Below are 19,669 nucleotides of genomic sequence, written 5' to 3' on the forward strand. Positions count from 1 at the left end.
AAGTGTGTGTCAGTTTTATTCTGACCTCTATAATACAACCTCACCCTTCCTAAAAGATAATATCACACTAAAAAACCTTTAACTGTTTACCAGATTATGATAAAATGACCTGTCTGAGCGTTTGTCAACCTGAAAACCATTAACCAAACAGTACTGAGCCCTCGAGCACGTCGTTTTGATATGATCACCAACTCGTATTGATTATTAAAGACTAACGTAATTGATTTATTAACGAATTGATCAACTGTCTGCGTGTTTTTCTGCTTGACTCAATGGAGCGCTATTGTTTGATTCGTGCTAACATGCTAACCTGACAGAAAACTCACTCACCGCGCGTTAATTAAACCCCCCTGTCCGCGAAACCCTTCCACGAGCACTAACGACCACTCAATCTGGGTTTTTCTTGATCGGTAAAGGCAAATTGGAGGGGTTAATCCATATTTTTCTACCCCTGTACGGTTGTTTACCTACTTCCTGGTCAACGTCGCCATCTTGATCTAAAAGAAGGAGGACTCTTCCGCTGACGTCACCGCGGATCGGGAACGGAACGCTTGCAGATATTTTACGCTAGGTGCCTTTTGTGCATTCAAAAGGAAAATGATAATAAATATGTTTTGTTTCACATTTTGTTTGAAAATAAAACTATAAAGAAAGGGGGAAAAGAGGAAAAAAAGAAGAAAAAACAATAATAAGTCGTTTGGTTTACTATTTCCCCCTGTTTAGAGATAGTAGAGATTAGTAAAATTTTTATATAAGTAAAATTTTATTAGTGTGTTTTATTTATTTATTGTAAAGACATTTTGCTGTCCAGTCTAAACAAGTATATATATATATATATATATATATATATATATATATATATATATATATATATATATATATATATTTTTTTTTTTTTTTTTTTATAATAATATAAAAATATACATTTAGCTATTGGAGGGTCTCTTCTGAGCCTTAAATATTTTGCACAGATGTAATTTGAAATATGCTCTGAACAATAACACCTATATAGGCTATAAAGAATAATATTACAGTATTTATTCTTTTTATTTATTTATTTATTTATTTATTTTTATAATTCAATTTCACTATTTTTTTATTTTTTTAATATTTTATTTTATTTATGTATTTTTATATATTTTATTTATTTATTTGTTTTCATTTTTATATTGCATTATAACCATAGTATGTATTATTACAATAATAATAATGAAATGAAAATAGTAAAATAATGCTAAAATAATAATATGGTACTTGCTATTTCTGTAAAAGTGGACTGTAAAATGATAATAATTAATATGGAACCTTTTTGGATTTTTTTTATTATTAATTAATGAATTTATTAATTTATTTTAGTTATTTATTAGTTTGTTTGTTTTTTAATTAATTCATTTTAATTATTTTATTAATGTATTTTTAAAATAGTTTAATGCATTATTCATTTTTTTATTATTTATTAATTATTTATATTTTTACTGTAACCACAACTATATATATATATATATATATATATATATATATATATATATATATATATATATATATATATGTAGTATGTTCATTTTTAAATTTAAATTTAAAATTTAAAATTTAAAATAATTATTAAAATAATAATATGATACTTACTATTTGTGGAAAAGTGGACTATAATATCACAATAATTAATACAGAACCTTAAACAGTTGTCAGGATTATGTTTATGTATATATTTTATTTTATTAATTCATTCATTTGTTTGTTTTTAATTCATGCATTCATTTTATTTGAGTTTTCATATTATTTTATTTATGCATTATTTATTATTTTTATAAAAGTTGTGGCTAATATCACTTTATAATATGTTCACTGCAACCAAAAACTGTAACTATTTTAGTGATTTTGTTAGTAGGGTAAATGTCTGTAAAGTCAGAAGTGTGTTTGATCATGGTTGCGCCTCCATACGGAGGTTTATTGATGGGACTCTTTCTTTAAACTAATGGGCGGTAATAGTTCAGAGTCCATGGACTTTGAAAGGTTTGCCCTGATTTCATGTTGATTCCATCATCATCAGTGCTGAGTGAATGACACGACACACAGCGACACACAGCAACTTCTCACTTCAAGCTCAGGGAAATCAAGACACAGGATGCGTTATTGCAGTTTTTAGATATTTATTTTAACAGCTATTTAAGAGCTATTTATTATTTTTTTATACATTGCTTTTTGGTGGAGTAGTTAAACAGAGCTCAGCTGATTTCATATTTGTGGATTCTTGGTTTCACTCAAATGGATTTTCCTCCAGAGATCAGTGTTTTCATATTGTCTCTGACAGCACCTTTTATTCTCTACACAATCAACCATGTGTCCTTCTTACAAGAGTAAGTTTGAATTTTATTTAATAGTATTTTTTACAATAATGCATGAAACAGAACATTGCATTGACAAACTAAGCAAATCAATAATGTTTTACAAGTTCATTTTATGTTTAAAAGTGTGACTTTAAAAACTTTTTATGAGGTTTTAATGACATGATTTGGCCAAAAGAGGGCAATCAACCTCTACTTTATTTTATCAAGTCATTCTGAGGTGATCTGATCAATGAACTGACATTGCTTCATAGATTTCATTGGTCAATCCCATATCAAGATATCATTAAAATTCAATACAGTTCCACTGTTAACATTCCCATTAACATAATGAAGAAAAATCTATTATTTAAATTGCAAATTGTTTGTACATCATGCAAATATTTTATATCTAAATATAGTCATTTTTATTATATTAAAATGCTTTTAAATTCTGCTAATTTTATTTTTGAAATTATTGCAGGATTTTTACTGTAATTCAATAAAATTTACTGTATTACAGTCATAAGAATTAAATGGAAATCAACCTTGACAATAATGAGAATAGCATATGGTCCTAAAATAGGCTTCATTTTCTTGTTTTTAAAGAAATGTTGCTCTAATAATCTAATTTATATAGTTGGACTACAACGTTATTCTTCATTAATGCAGAAAAAGATATATCTTATATTAATACAATAAATATAATATTTATTATATACATCCTACAAATACGTCATATTTAAACACTGAATATATTTATTTAAAAATATACTAAATATATTATTATAGTAAATATTCTAGGTTTTATTTATATTGATTATTTTACATAAAAAAATGCATTGCAACATTTTAGTATAATATAATACAACTGACTGTATAACAGTTATGAATGTAATGGAAATCAACTTTGACAATAATGAAAATTACATTAAATCATAACTTTTTCAGTTGTTTCAGAATAAGATTTAGTTTAACATTGATTATGATTACACAAACATATTTACATATAAAATATATTTTATTTATTAAATAACTTTTTATGTATTATATTAAATATTTTGTACCGATTTAATTTAAGAAATGTACTGCAGCATTTCAGTGCAATGCAGTAAAAACAACTGTTTCAAAGTCCTAAAAAAAGATTTTCTTTTCTGGTTTTGGTGGTGAAATATGACCTGGATAAGTTTTTGTGAGACTCAGTTCGTCATTGATCATGTAAGATAAAAACAAGCCTCTGATAATCTCATTTCCAAGTTAGAACTACAGCCTTATTCTTCATTAATGCGGAAAAAATATATTATTTATGTTGTAAATTATTTATACAGTACATCATACACATTTTTGTATTTAAATATTAAATATATTATATTTATTGAATATATTAATATTTATTATAGCAAAGTACTACTTTTAATTTATGCTGATTTTATTTCAAATGTGTTGCAGCTTTTTTAAAATTGACTGCATTACACTCATCCAAATTTAATGAAAATCTACTTTGAGTGATTTATAGTTACATATGTAAATTATAACTTCTTATTTTTCATTTCTTTTTGGGGTGAAATATGACCCGAATACGTTTTCTCTGATAATCTCATTTCCACACCTGGACTATAGACTCACTCTGCATTATGAATGAAATGACGTGTTTTCTCATTCAGTCCACAGGTTATTCTGGCAATAGGTATTACGGTTCTTACAACAATACTTCTCCTGGCGAACCTCAGTGTCAAGAGTAAAAAATCCACAGACCCTCTTTTCTACGGTAAGACCAATAGTGACAAATACAAAATACCCCAACATTATGTTTTCCAGACAGACTGAAATAAAAGGGTAAACACTGTGAAAATGATTGTAAAATGTGTAAATAAAAATTACTGGAGTTTTTCCAGGGTTCATACATGGTGCTTAAAGTGCTTGAAGTACTTGAATTTGACTTTTAGAAATTGAAGGCCTGGAAACCCCTTGAAAATAGCAATATTCCTGCAGAGGTACTTGAAAAGTGCTTGAATTATTCAAATTTTTTATTCATTTCAGTTAATGTCATAAAACCAGCGAGATAAGCCAGTTGGTAGAACTGACAGTGTCTCGTAAACATGGCTGAAGATGCGAAAATAGAAACAGACAAACCGAATCAACTGAGCGAGTCATTTCCGGTTGATTCAAACTTATGACTTCGATCATTCATTTCAAGCGATTCACTAGCAAAAAAAAAAGAGATCAAATTAAAAGAGCTATTCATTTTCGAATTTTGATATTGCTTGTAACGATTTTAAAAAGCTCGTAGTGATGGTTGAAACTCAGATTGCGAATCATTTGATTCAGATCGAGGCTTCGGACGGGGTTTGTGAATCATTTCGCGAATTGAATGATTCGCAATCCACGTTTCGAGTCCTGATCTGAAATGACGTTTTGTGAATCATTATTCAGATCGGGACTTTGAAACTCAGATTGCGAATCATCTGATTCAGATCGGGACTTCGGACCACGTTTCGCGAATCATTTGATTTAAATTTAATGATTCGTGATCCACGTTTTGAGTCATGATCTGAAATAATGTTTTGCGCATCATTATTCAGATCGGGACTTTGAAACGCAGAACGTGAATCAATTGATTATTCAGATGGGACTTTGAAACGCAGATTGCAAATCATTTGATTCAGATCGAGGCTTCGGACGGGGTTTGTGAATCATTTAGCGAATTGAATGATTCGCAATCCACGTTTAGAGTCCTGATTTGAAATAATGTTTAGCGAATCATTATTCAGACTGGGACTTTGAAACTCAGATCGCGAATCATTTGATTCAGATCGGGACTTCGGACCGCGTATCCCGAATCATTTGATTTAAATTTAATGATTTGCGATCCATGTTTCAAGTCCTGATATGAAATAATGTTTTGCGAATCATTATTCAGATCGGGACTTTGAAACGCAGATCGCGAATCATTTGATTCAGATCGGAACTTCGTCGAGTTCTCGAATCATTTGATTTAAATTTAATGATTTGCGATCCATGTTTCCAGTCCTGATATGAAATAATGTTTTGCGAATCATTATTCAGATCGGGACTTTGAAACGCACATTGCGAATCATTTGATTCAGATCGGAACTTCGTCGAGTTCTCGAATCATTTGATTCAGATCGGGACTTCGGACCGCGTATCCCGAATCATTTGATTTAAATTTAATGATTCGTGATCGACGTTTCGAGTCATAATCTGAAATGATGTCTGCAAATCATTATTCAGATTGGGACTCTGAAACGCGTATTGCGTATCAATTGATTCAGTTTGGGATTTCAAAGCAGTTTCACAAATATTTTTTTTTCTTTTTCTTTTTTTATGAAACAGTACAAAACATCAAGCCACTAGGGCAGTACAGTTATAAAAACAAAACAAAAGAAAGAAAGTATACACAAATACATTCCTTAAGAAAATTAACCATGGTTTTACATTCATATAATTACATCTCACTTTATTCCTCTTTCTCTTTTTGTTCTTAAAGTTGACATCCTTTACTTTGCATGTGCTTCATTTTTGCTGTTTTGTTTTAGTATATTTTTATTTATCTATTTATCTATTCTTTTAATATTTGATAGACAAAACATTGCTTAATAAATGAAATCATTGACTGAAGTAGAGCTTGAAAAGTCCTGGAGTTTAATTTTACAGTAACTGCATGAACCCTGATTTTTTTGTGTTTTTCAGCTTTAAATATATTTCTTTGTAATTGTTTGTAAAATTTACTTGCAACTGAGTGAAAATTCATCATTTGTACTTTGCATGTGCTGCACTTTATTTTACTATATTTTTATTTATTTATCTTTTTTAGAATTTGAAAGAGAAGACATTGTTTAATACAGTGCCTTGCAAAAGGATTTATACCCCTTCATTTTTTTTCACATTTTGTTTTGTTGCAGCATTATGTTAAACTGCTTTTAAATTAGTTTTCCCCCACAACAATTTACACTCCATACACCATAATAATGACAAAGCAAAAACCAGATTTGCAAATTTTACAAATTTATTAAAAATAAAACACTGAGATAAGTACATTGCATAAGTATTCATACCCTTAACTCAGTACAGAGTTGAAGCACCTTTACAGCCTCAAGTCTTTTTGGGTCTGATGTGACAAGCTTTGCACATCTGCATTTGGCAATTATCTGCCATTCTTTGCCTCACCTTTTCACCTCTCCATCTCTGTCAGCTTGGATGGGGGCTGGCAGACATTTTCTATCTAGAGTCCTAGTTGTTCCAGTCGTCTTCCATTATGGAGAATGCTTCTGTCAACCTTCAATGCAGCAGATTTGTTTCTGAACTCTTCTCTAGATCATCGCCTTAACGCAAGTCTGTCTCTGAGCTCTACAGGCAGTTATCTTGACCTCAGGTTTTTGCTCTGATATGCATTTTCAGCTGTTAGACCTTTTCTGAGAGGTGTGTGTCTTTCTAAATCAGACTCATTCAAATGAATTTGCCACAGTTTAACTCTACTCCAAGTGTATGAACGTCTAGAAGCAATATGAATGCTCCTGAGCTAAATTTCGAGTGTCCCAGAAACGGGCTCTTTTCAGTTTTTTTATTTCTAATTAATTAGAAAGTTGTTACAACCCTGTTTGTCATTATGGTGTATGAGATGTAGACTGATGTGGGAAAAAAAGTAATTTAAAGCAGTTTAACATAAGGCTGCAACATAGCTACCAAACGTACCAAAAAAAAGGAGTATGAATACCTTTGCAAGGCACTGTAAATGAGATATCTGACTGAAGTCCTTAAAAAATAAAAAAGCACTGCTTGAAAAGTCCTGGAATTTCATTTAACAGTAACTGCAAGAACCCTGATTTTCAGCTTTGAATATATTTTTTTGTAATTGTTTGTGAAAATGGACTTTTTTCAGTGTACAAACACTGTATCAACAGAACTGAATGTATAGCAAACTGACATTTAATTCTGCTCATAATTCTTTTGAGAAAATCAAGAGTTTCAGAAGAGATTTCAGTGCTCAGATCTGTCAAGATACCAAAGTGTGCCAATCAAATATTACTCAAGCTCATTAGAAGACAATTTGGAGACAAAGTGGACTAACTGGACTCCAAAGGCAATAAATTTTTATGTTGGCCGTGTCGCTGTTATTGACATCTCTTGAGTCGTTGGACAGCCACTAAATCAGCCCTGTGATCAATCCATGTGTGATCTCAGCTCCTCTAAAGTTTCTCCGGCCTCTATCTGTCCGGCTGCCAGCGCTAATGCATGCTTGAATCCAAAAGCGAGGCGACTTTTCCACTTGGGAATGAGGAAACTCTGGTCTGAGGACCGCATGATCGAAATCCACCTTCACCTGGACAACCGTGAGCCATCATTAACTCGCTGTTTGGGAGAGAAATCAATAGCTGGCGAGGAAAAGAAAGTGAAAGCCAGACAGAGAATAAGAGATGGAGAGGAGAGAGGTGCTGTTTGGGTTTGATGAAGAGAGAGAGAGAGTGGGGTGAGAGATGTGCTGATGTTTCCAATCTCTGTGTGTTTCAGTGTTTGCCGTGTTTTCCTTCACCTCTGTTGTCAGCATCACCAATGCTCTGCAGCACGATGGATTTATCAAGGGCTTTATGGACTTTTATATAAGCAAGGTTAGATCTCACACACACATACATGCTCAGTTCTGAAGTGCAAAATATTATTTTCTTTCTCAGCATTTCTGTCTTGCTTTCCACTGCTAACATCTAAATATTCTTACTTCAAAATACTTAAAAGGCAAAATGACACAAGATAAATCTTGCTTCCTAAAAAATGTAGCAAAATGAAGTGGCTTCATGATTAACCCTTGCACATTCAAAACAAAAAGTTATACATAGGTGCAAAAACTGTCATAAAAATATGATTTATTAATTTTTTTTCCACTTTCACTGATGATTTTTTTTTTTTTTTTTTTTTTTTTTTTTTTTACCAGCATCTGTTCCATCCATATTTTTTCAGAATTGTAACCCTTTAAATGCTGGTTTGTTTGCATAATACCACAAGTGTTTTTTATGAAAAAAATGACAAATAGTAGTAGTTTCCATATGCTAAATGTGAAGCTGATTTTTTTTATTTGCTTATTAGATTCTTGGGTGTGTCAGTGAGGAACAACAACATTAATTTTGAGGCATTTATATTTTTATGTAGTGTTAGATTTAAAAAAAAAAATACACCAAATTTGAACAAAAAAAAAAAAAAAAGCCACAATCTAGCAAAAAAATGGTAAAAATGTGAAATCTGAAGCCTTGCCGATAGAATGAATGCCTATTAGCAAATATTGCATCATTTTATAGTCAAATGGTCCTGGGTTAAAAAATTGCAATTTTCATGGGTTCCAATGTGGACAGTTTTGTCCTTAAGGTCCTGAGTGTGAGTAGTTTTTGTTCAGAGGGTAAAATTGATTTTTTGAGGGAAATGAGGGTGAAATATTAACATTTCAATAAAAATCAACACCTAAGCCAAAATTTATGCAGTTGGCATTAACAGAGGCACACTTATAACAAAAAACAAAAATGGACAAAAATGTCCATAAGGTCGCACAAGGGTTAAAACAAAAGTCAGAAAAATAATACTGTCATACTTTAGTTCACACTTGTTGAGTCAACTTAAAATAATTTGTTACCTGGCTGCCTTAACATTTTAAGTTCATTCCACTCAAAAAAGTTTAATCAACTTGAAATAAAAAGTTGTACTAAGTGACAACTTAGATACTTGAGTTGATTCAACTTAAAAACAAATTAAGGCAGCAGGGTAACGAATTATTTTAAGTTAACTCAACAAATTGTGTTTTTTTGTTTTGTTTTTTACAGTGTAGAGACCAATTCTCATGATTAACTAACTACTAATTCTGACTTTGCCTCAATAAACTACTTTGTTGTTTATTAATAGTTAGTGAGGTAGTTTTTAAGTTTAAGCATGGGGTGGATTAATGATCTAAATTATTGTCATGCAGAATAAGTTATTAATATGTGTTTCATAGGTACTAATAAACAGCCAACTAGTTAAAAGTGAGAACTGGTCATTAAAATAAAGTATTACCTACAGTTTTCCCTTTGGATTAAGTTTATTTTTCTTATTTTTTTCCTATTTTTGTTTTTAGTAAACAAGGCCAAATATTGTCAAAAAATAAAAAGTCATTTTACTTCTTAAATAATTCTATCTTGATTTAGGAATGTTTATTTGTATAGGAAAACAAGACAAAAATACTAAGCAAAGATGATGCAGAATTGCAATTTAATATGGTATCTGTAACAAAACAAATATTATAATTGCTTTAAATAATAATGCATTTGATTTTTCAATATGAATTACACATAAACATGTTGACATAATAACATACATGGTCTCTAACATTTTCCACATTTGTTTTTTTTATTTCTTCACATTATTAAAAACATATGTGTCAGCTTAAATGTACGTATAAAAACAACAAAAGCAGTCAAATGTCAAGAGCTTCAAGTTTTAATGACAGAAAGAAGTATTCAAAATAGATAATTGTGACCCTGGACCACAAGGTTCTTTTATGCCAAAAATCAGATCATGTTCCATGAAGATATTTAGTAAATGTCCTACAGTAAATATATTAAAACTTCACTTTGGATTAGTAAAATGCATTGCTAAGAACTTCATTTGGACAATTTTAAGGTGATTTTCTCAATATTTAAGTTTTTTGGCACCCTCAGATTTCAGATTTACAAATAGTTGAAAATAATTGAATAATTTAGTTTAAAATTAATACTAGATATCTCAGCCAAATATTGTCCTATCCTAACAAACCATACATCCATGGAAAGCTTATTTATTGTGATGATGTATAATTCTAAATAAAATAAAAATATGAATGGTTTTGTGGTCCAGCGTCACAAATGTACTAAGAAAATACTTTTTATAGAGAGTGTAAAGAAAGTAATTTTTTTGCAGGGTTAAATATGAATTCAGGCAGCAACATGATGCAGAATTGCCCTTTAAGATGGAATTAGTCACAAAAAACATTGCTGTAAATAATAATGCATGTGATTTTTCATCATGAATTACACAAACAGGTTTTCATAATAACATACATTTTCTGTAATATTTCTCAAAATTATGTGAAATGAGATTTATTACACAGCGAAACAGGCATGATATTAATTTAATTAGATGATGCTGAGCTCAAAAATATCAATATAATTGTTTTTTTAGAGATTAAGAATAAAGATTTTTCTAAATTATATATCAGCTTTAATGTCTCTGGCTATAATTCTGATTTTGAAATCAGGATTAGGCATAAAATTATGCCACGTGAAAATGGGCTGAGAATTGAACAGATAGTTGTAATCTGGCTCAGACAGGAATCATGTGTTTGACTTATTCAACATATGCTTGTCAAAAGCAAAAAATGCTATTAAATGCATCATATTTTCAGAAAAAGTGTGACATGCTCCAGCAAAACAGACACTATTTTTGGAATCAGCACAGCAGTATTTAACAAAAATTGGATTTCATTTAGCAAATATGATGCAGGGCCGAGTTATAATGATGATTACTTATGTTTTGTCGGATTAATGGATTTCCTCTGTTCCGCAGCCAATTCAAACTCACACTTAAACTAAAACAGGGATAATTCTTGGATTACAAATCAAATGTCTCATTTCAAAAGAACACACACTGAAGTTATCCTCTCATACAATGTGTTACAGGGAGAGCCGTACCTGAGCACAGCCCACGGCATCATGATGAGCTACTGGGACGGCGTGGTTCACTACGGTCTGCTCCTCTTCATGGTCCATCGCATAACTGCAGGGTAAATAAAGATCATCATTACAACTACATAAACACAGTAATACATCAATGTCAAATATTGATATGATGAGTTGACATCAAATACTTTTGGGAAGTTGAAGAGTGATGCTCTACTCTCCTGATGAATGTTCAAAAGCTGATTAAAATTTGGGATCAGAAAGGCTGCATAGTGTTTCATTTAAAGACTGCATTTATGTGTTCAAAAATACAGAAAAAAATGTAAAATTGTGAAATATTATTACAATTCAAAATAGCTGTTTTCAATGTGCATATCTGTCAAACTGTAATTTATTTCTGTGATCAAACCTGAATTTTCAGCATCATTACTCCAGTCTTCAGTGTCACATGATCCCTCAGAAATTGTTCTAATATGCTGATTTTTTTTTACATTTTGAATCAGTTTTGGAACATGTGATACTTTTTTCAAGATTAAAAGGATAAAGCATTTATTCAAAATAGAACACTTTTGTTCTTTTAATCAAGATGTACTATGTTCAAAAGTTCAATTTTGTTCTTTTAAAGAAATCAGTAATTTACTAATTAATTAAGGGTGTATTATTTTAATAAAAAGTGATAGTTAAGACTTTTATTATTAGAAAAGATTTCTATTTTGAATATTCCAACATTGATAACAATCAGAAATGTTTCTTGAACTCAAATCAGCATATTATAATGTTTTCTGAAGGATCATGTGACACTGAATGTGACACTGAAGACTGGAGTATTGATGCTGAAAATTCAGCTTTGATCACAGAAATAAATTACAATTTAATAGATATGCACATTGAAAACAGCTATTTTGAATTGTAATAATATTTCACAATATTACAGATTTTGTTCTGTATCACAGGTTCCAAAACCACTTCCAACACTGATAATAAATCAGCATATTAGAATGATTTCTGAAGGATCATGTGACACTGAAGACTGGAGTAATGATGCTGAAAATTCAGCTTTGCATCACAGAAATAAATTACATTTTACAATATAATCACATGCAAAACATCTATTTTATATTTTAATAACATTTCAGAATATTACTGTTTTTTTCTGTATCACAGGTTCCAAAACTGCTTCCAAAACTAATAATAAATCAGCATATTAGAGAGATTTCTGAACATTGTCACTGTCTTTTAAAAATTTTAAAAACTTATTTGTCACAATGTTTATATAATGATAAAATATTACACACTGTTTAAAATGACCAATTTCCAAATATTAGTTGTTTTCTTTTCTCTTTCTCTCTTTATATATAGAATATTAGTTTTTACAAAATATTTATCACTTATTTTACACAATATTTAAAATAATAGATTATTATCCAGCCTAGTCAATATATTAGTCTGTGTTTTCTACAGATGACCTGTTGCTCAATAATGCAACAAACTTGTATATATACACATTTATATTAAAAGCAATAGTGTTTGAGATGTCATGGTGTTGGCTTTTTCTCCATACAGGAAGCCGTTTCGTAGTTTTGCTCTCGTATGGGCCGGATCCATGATTGCCAGTGAGATCGTTTTAATCACAGGCATTGTAGTAGGTAAGAAATTCAACTTCTCCAAACTAAAATCACAAGCCAAATTTCAACAAAGTTTACTACTGAAAGTATGCATTTGTTGTTAAAATTGTTGTTAATTGTCATTTGAATGTGAGTCAAAGACGAAAAAGCATAAAACAATAAGTGAGATACTGCTTTACATTATTGTTGTTTTTCCCAAAAAATATTAAAAAGTTTTCTGTTCAATTTAATTGCATTTTTGTTTTTGTTTTTCTGAGCAAAAAATAAATATCATACATTTTCCCCTAATTTACAGAAGACACCCACTAGAATGTAATTCAGTGTAACAATCTTGTCAGCCATATTTACAACAAAAATCTATTTGACAGGTGAATAGGGTAAAAACAACAACAACAAATAGTTATCACTTTACTTACCCAGCTGATTGATTACATTGATAATTGCAAACATTTTTTGTATCACAAATTTTCTAAAACGTTAGGTTTAAATATCCCAATGAGGAATTGTTTAATGAAATATGCACTAATTTGCATACATTTCTAGTACAAAAAGTCAGTTTCAAATTTTTTTTTTTTTTTTTGACATATTAGAGTCAAATGTTTTTACAGAGGGGGTTTTGTCAAAATATTTTATCAATATAAATTAATAAATGATTCGTTTTTAAGCTTTTTATTACATGAAAAGAAACTAAACATGTTGTCTTGACAATTCAATGATATCAAATCAGTTTTAAGTTGAAGTGCTAAAATAACTAAAAGTGAAATAAAATAAATTAAAGCTAAATAGAAATATTATAAAAATAAAATCACAAAATAAAACTGCTTTAAATTCAAAATTTCAAATAGAAATATTAAAAATAACAAAATCACAGTCACAAAACATAATACACAAAACTAATAAAAATTTAAAATCAAAATAGAAAAATTAAAAATAAAATTACAAAATTATAAAACAAAATTACTTTTAAAAAAAAATTTAATTTCAAAATAGAAATAGAAATTATTTAAAAAAAATAATAAAATCATAAAAAACAAAATTGCTTTAAAAAAATTCAAAATTTCAAATATAAATATAAATAATAATACTATCACAAAATCATGAAACAAAACAGCTTTTTAAAAAAATCAAAATTTCAAATAAAAATAGAAAAATAAAAAATAAAATTACAAACTTATAAGACAAAATTACTTTTTAAACATTTTTTAATTTCAAAATAGAAATATTAAAAATTTATAAAATCACAAAATCATAAAACAAAAATGCTTTTAAAAAATTCAAAATTTCAAATAGAAATAGAAATATTTTAAAAAAATAAAATAAAATCACAAAACAAAAACAAAAAGTCAGTTTCAAATTTTTTTTTTTTTTTTTTTTGACATATTAGAGTCAAATGTTTTTACAGAGGGGGTTTTGGGTATCTCATTTTGTAGAACAGAAAGAAAACAATTCTTTTTTCAATTTTGGGGGAAATAAAATGTATAAAATCAAATAAATTCTATATGAACAAATCTCTCTGTAAAAACCTTCAGTATATAGGCAGGAATAAAAATGTCAAGTTTGGTGTGTGTAAGTGCTACTGAAGTGGAGATTTATGGCTCAGTGTAGGAGAAAAAAACTAATTTTGAGAAAACAGCCTTTAAAAATATGGATTGTATTTGAAATCTATTGACACAATTAGATAAAGTGCTATAAAAGAAACACTTAACAGTGTTTTTCAGATGTTTTCTTTCTACTATAAAAAACACTTTATGAAAAACCAAAAAGCCCAAAATCTCAAACTTGACCGGTGCATGAAAAAAATGAACGTGAATTACTTTCACCCCAAATATGAATTAGTTTTCAAATTTGCTACTATCCTAGCCCATTTGTCACTATTAATTTAAAACACCACAAAATGTAATATGCTCCCTTATTCTTTAATATATTTTAATATGTGCAAGTCAGAATAAGCATGTTGTTTGAACTTTTACATAAATATTGTGACAGTGAGTGACAATGCAACATTATTGAAACCAACTTTTGACATTTTTTTCTCCAAAAACTCATTTGAAAGCTTAAAAGCAGATACTTTACTTACATTTAATGTGCTTTGGACATCAAATAATTTTTGTAAATTTTAACATCCCACTTTAACCCATGTCTGTAATCTGTGAGGTCAAACTCAGTCGTATATCAGTGTCTTTGATTCTGTGTTTCAGGTAAATATGGAAAAAACCTCCTTCCTGCTTTCTGGAGAAATGGCCCTTCTCTGGTTTTAGCCGTTTGGGTGGCGGCAAAGCTTTTGAACAGGCCGAGAGAGCTGTCAATCATTCCTGCCGACAAGGTAAAAATCCAGTTGACTGACAGAACAGTACTGATTCAAGATCCACTGATCAGAACAGAAAATAAAAGCTCAAAAAGATTTGATCTTGTATTACAAGTTCCACTTTCAAACCACTTGTGGTTGAGGGAAGTTTCTACTAATGTGGAAGTACTGGTTGAGTTGACAAACGGCTTTGATGTGGTTTGTAGGTGGAGGTCGAGCAGAAGAAAGCTCTGCTTTATCGTCCCACAGACCTGCTGCTCACGCTGGGCCTCATAGGAAGCATCATCTTCACTGCATTCAGAGGCTTTGTAAGTATTTTCGCATTCATCTGAGTGTCTGTTTATTTAACTATTTATTCCATCACTCACTCTTTTCCTGCTTTTCTCTTCAACAGGTTGTTCTTGAATGTTCTCTGGATTTTTGTTTCACCTATATCTTCCAGTATGAGCCGTATATGAAAGACAGCGTTGGCTTTCCCAAACTCACAGTGAGTCACACTTATCATGCTATTTTTATGCTTTGAGATGCACTACTATTTGATATCAGTGAGATGAAAGCATTGTTGTGTCTTGTAGATGCTGGTGTTCCTCTTCTATGTTTTGCCGCTTCTGACGGCGTGTGTTTATGGGCTTTATGCTCCTGGATGCACATGGATGTTGGACTGGACATTGGTCCTCGCAGGAGCTGTAGCTCAGGTACTTATATAGGAATCAATGCTTTTATTGTTAACTGAAATTATTAGAAATAATTTGTGATTTTTTTAAAGTCTGCAATTATTTATTAAAATATTTTATCAATATAAATTAATAAATGATTCGTTTTTAAGCTTTTTGTTGCATGAAAAGAAACTAAACATGTTGTCTTGACAATTCAATGATATCAAATCAGTTTTAAGTTGAAGTGCTAAAATAACTAAAAGTGAATTAAAATAAATTAAAGCTAAATAGAAATATTATAAAAATAAAATCACAAAATAAAACTGCTTTAAATTCAAAATTTCAAATAGAAATATTAAAAATAACAAAATCACAGTCACAAAACATAATACACAAAACTAATAAAAATTTAAAATCAAAATAGAAAAATTAAAAATAAAATTACAAAATTAAAAAACAAAATTACTTTAAAAAAAAATTTAATTTCAAAATAGAAATAGAAATTATTTAAAAAAAATAATAAAATCATAAAAAACAAAATTGCTTTAAAAAAATTCAAAATTTCAAATATAAATATTACGGAGCCCCTAAGGGGACGTGGAGCAAAAATTAAATAAAGTTTAGTTTCGCGTGCTCACGTGAAACTATCGCGTGCGCACGTGAAAGTTTCACGTGAGCACATGAAACTAAACTTTAAAAAAAATTCTGTACATGAAGGTTTTCACGTGAGCACATGAAAGTTTCAAGTGAGCACATGAAACTAAACTTTAGATTTTTTTTACTCTGACGTCCCCTTAGGGGCTCCGTAATACGTAAATAATAATACAATCACAAAATCATGAAACAAAACAGCTTTTTAAAAAAATCAAAATTTCAAATAAAAATAGAAAAATAAAAAATAAAATTACAAAATTATAAAACAAAATTACTTTTTAAACATTTTTTAATTTCAAAATAGAAATATTAAAAATTTATAAAATCACAAAATCATAAAACAAAAATGCTTTTAAAAAATTCTAAATTTCAAATAGAAATAGAAATGTAAAAAAAATAAAATAAAATCACAAAACAAAAACAAAAAAAACTAAATCTCAAAATAAAAAAATGCAAAACTTGTTTTACAAAATATTTATATATTATGATAAAATATTACACAATATTTAACAATAAAAATTAATTAAAAATATTAATAAATACTATAATAATATATATATAATCCTATAATAACAGAAGATATGAGAATTTCATTTTGAATTATTCAAAACGTTTTTTGAATTTACAATAATTTAATTATATAATTATGTATAATTGTATAGTTTTATTAGACAAATAATCATTGTAGTTTTGGTTTTAGTTTGAAAACTGGTCATAAATCAGAATAAAAACATTAAATGAAGAAATTACGATTAATAATTTTTTAGATACAGTGATTAAGAACTATTTTTTATGCCAGATAACTGAGATGACAGTCCAATATCAATTTATACAGTTTTTGTTTGAATAAAACTCTTCACAATTGACCTTTGATCTAAAATTTAGAATTGTTATATAACACTTTTCAAACTGGAATCGTAATAAGTTTTTTGCTGTCTTACTGGGACAAAAATGATCTGTTTACAATTCAGATAAGTGCTTTTAAATATTCAAATATATTAACCATGTGATTTTTGCACAGATGCAATGGACTTACCTGGGCGCATCTGTTCACTCCCGCACGCCGTTCACCTACCGCATCCCTAGAGACGAGTGGAAACAGATTGTGACGCTGAACCTGCTGTACGCCGCCGTGCCAGTCCTCCTCGCCGTTCGCTGCTACGTGGATCAGACCTTCTTCATGAAGAACGTTCCTCAGGAACAGACCAGCAATGGCAAGAAGAAGAATTAAAACAATCACTATTCACATACAAGAACATGCATCTTTTTTACAGAGCGTTTCAGAAGAGAGACTCTGCTGTCACCTAAAACTGCCATAGATACATTATTTGTAAAAGCATCAATATATCAGTGACTACATCTGTATTTGCCAATATTAGTGGGTTTGAAATTTTCACAGAGCCTTTTTAGTCTGATCCCAGCTAAGAAAAATACATTCTGCATTAAGTTCAAAACATCCAGTTAAAATGTTACAGTAATGGAACATTCCATTTTATCATTTTGTAACATTAATGAAATGTTACGTTTGTTACCATTCTGAAACAAACTGTAACGTTTAAAAAACATCAGACAAACTACAATGTATCATTTTGATGTATCCATATTCTATTAATGTTACTTTTATCATACATATTGAGCATACCAACATTCCCTTTTAGCTGGGATATTATAAGCAGATGCAGAAGTATTTGGGCTTATTTTTTTCCAATTTATCAGTAAATTCATTTTTTTTATGCTAGGTTATAACAGTCACACATTTTTTATTGTCAGTATCAGTGTGATTAGAATGATATCAGACAGATGCCTGATTTTATTTATTTTATTATAAGCATGACACCGTGTGTACAAAAAAGTGTGGATTTAAAATATTATTATCGACCATAATAAAATAATTATCGGTTATTGGTTTTGAGCAATATGTCAATCATTTGTGGTTTTTTATGCTTTATTACATGGTGTTTTGCAGCTTTGTGAAAGTGTAATGTGTAAAACACTTCAAACTTCTGATCTCGTCCAGGTTTTTTATCTCTGGTCAGTTGGTGAAATCTCAATAAATATGGACTCTGGACTAGTTTACATCACTCTCAGAGATGTTTGAAGGCCGTCAACACTCAGGGTGTGTCCTGATCATGTCTGTCTGTGTGTGTGTTTAGTAGTTTCTTGCTGCGAGGAATGTATTTCATTCACTAAAATCATTTTTAAACTAGTTTACATTATTAATACAGTGCCTGATTGGGTGAATCTCACAAAAAACTAATCCAGGGTGAAATACAGGATTGAAATAGTCATAAAAACTTTTTTTCTCAGATTATATATATGATGTTTCTTTGTCAAATGCTGGAATATGACCTAGACGTGTTCATGGCAGATTGACCCAAATGTTTCTTTATTATCATTAGGGTATCCGTTTGGTGTTCCTATTCTTCTTCTTCCATTTCCATTTCTTCTTCCGCTCTTGAGTCTATGGCAGTCCATAGAATCGCTTGGGAGAAAGTTATGAAATTTGGCACATTGATAGAGAACAGTCTCAACATTAACTATAGCAAGTTTAGAGTCTCTAATGCAAACTCTCTAGCGCCACCACTTGTCCAAACTTTCACTCATGTTTATGCTAATAACTTTTGAATCATAAGGTTTATAAGGTTCAGATGAAAAATGTTTCCTCTAAATCCTTGGCTAATGCTGAATCAAATGGACACCAATATTTCAAAATCGAAAGGTTTAGTTTTTTTTTTGCTATTTTTAATAGTTTGAAAAACTTACTTTTTTCGATCTTGTCCTAGACGGTTTGTCTAATTTGCACCAAAATTGGCTCAGATCATCTTTAGACCATGCTGGTAAAAAGTTACAGAGTTCAAGTTGATTAGTCAAACCACTTTCGAATAACGCACCAACGAATTTGACGAAAAGCAAGAAAAATGGATATGAGGTATATCTCCACAACGGTTTGGCGGTTTCTGTGCAGCACCACCTAGTGGTCAGAAGATATGAAAAATGGCTATTTTGCTTGTAACTTCTCAAGGGTTTGGCCAAAAAATGACAAAATGACAATAAAAACAAAAAACAAAAACTGAGCTCTTTAGATTCGGCTGAGCATACCCAGTTTTTCCATGCCAGCCATTTTGAGCAGTAGCCAATTTGAATTTTGTTGCAAAATGGTATATTTTACAAACACATTGACATATTATTACGAAACTCTATATGTTTCTTCGGAACCTTGCCCTGACACTATTCAAAAAGTATGGAGACAAATGCAAATATATTTTATTTATATTAGCCTATTGTAATGAATGGTCTTTATAAATTCCTTGGGTCATGCCGAGAACATCGATACTACTAATGATGTAATTGGAACTTCCTGTCCATTATTTTGATTAATGTTGAAAACCTACTTTTTCTAACTCCTTCTAGA

At 29.9% G+C, this 19,669-nt stretch overlaps 2 protein-coding genes across 2 annotated transcripts in view; one reads left to right on the forward strand and one right to left on the reverse strand.

Moving 5' to 3' along the window:
* LOC141343823 (protein strawberry notch homolog 2-like) overlaps nucleotides 1-491 on the reverse strand; it is a 42,666-nt gene extending 42,175 nt beyond the window's left edge. The window contains exon 1 of the mRNA XM_073848481.1: nucleotides 472-491. Coding sequence (XP_073704582.1) covers nucleotides 472-491 — 20 coding nt within the window. The remainder of the gene's footprint in view (nucleotides 1-471) is intronic.
* A 1,573-nt stretch (nucleotides 492-2,064) lies between these two features.
* On the forward strand, nucleotides 2,065-18,333 carry LOC141344713 (transmembrane 6 superfamily member 2-like). The gene is made up of 10 exons (XM_073849607.1): nucleotides 2,065-2,357; nucleotides 3,989-4,092; nucleotides 7,854-7,951; nucleotides 11,018-11,121; nucleotides 12,581-12,663; nucleotides 14,841-14,965; nucleotides 15,154-15,255; nucleotides 15,342-15,434; nucleotides 15,523-15,642; nucleotides 17,279-18,333. The coding sequence occupies exons 1-10, from the start codon at nucleotides 2,266-2,268 to the stop codon at nucleotides 17,486-17,488; spliced, it is 1,131 nt and encodes a 376-aa protein (XP_073705708.1). The 5' UTR covers nucleotides 2,065-2,265; the 3' UTR covers nucleotides 17,489-18,333.
* Nucleotides 18,334-19,669: the final 1,336 nt, after the last annotated feature.

The sequence above is a fragment of the Garra rufa genome, chromosome 10 (genome assembly GCF_049309525.1).
Source record: "Garra rufa chromosome 10, GarRuf1.0, whole genome shotgun sequence".
NCBI classification, from domain to species: Eukaryota; Metazoa; Chordata; class Actinopteri; order Cypriniformes; family Cyprinidae; genus Garra; species Garra rufa.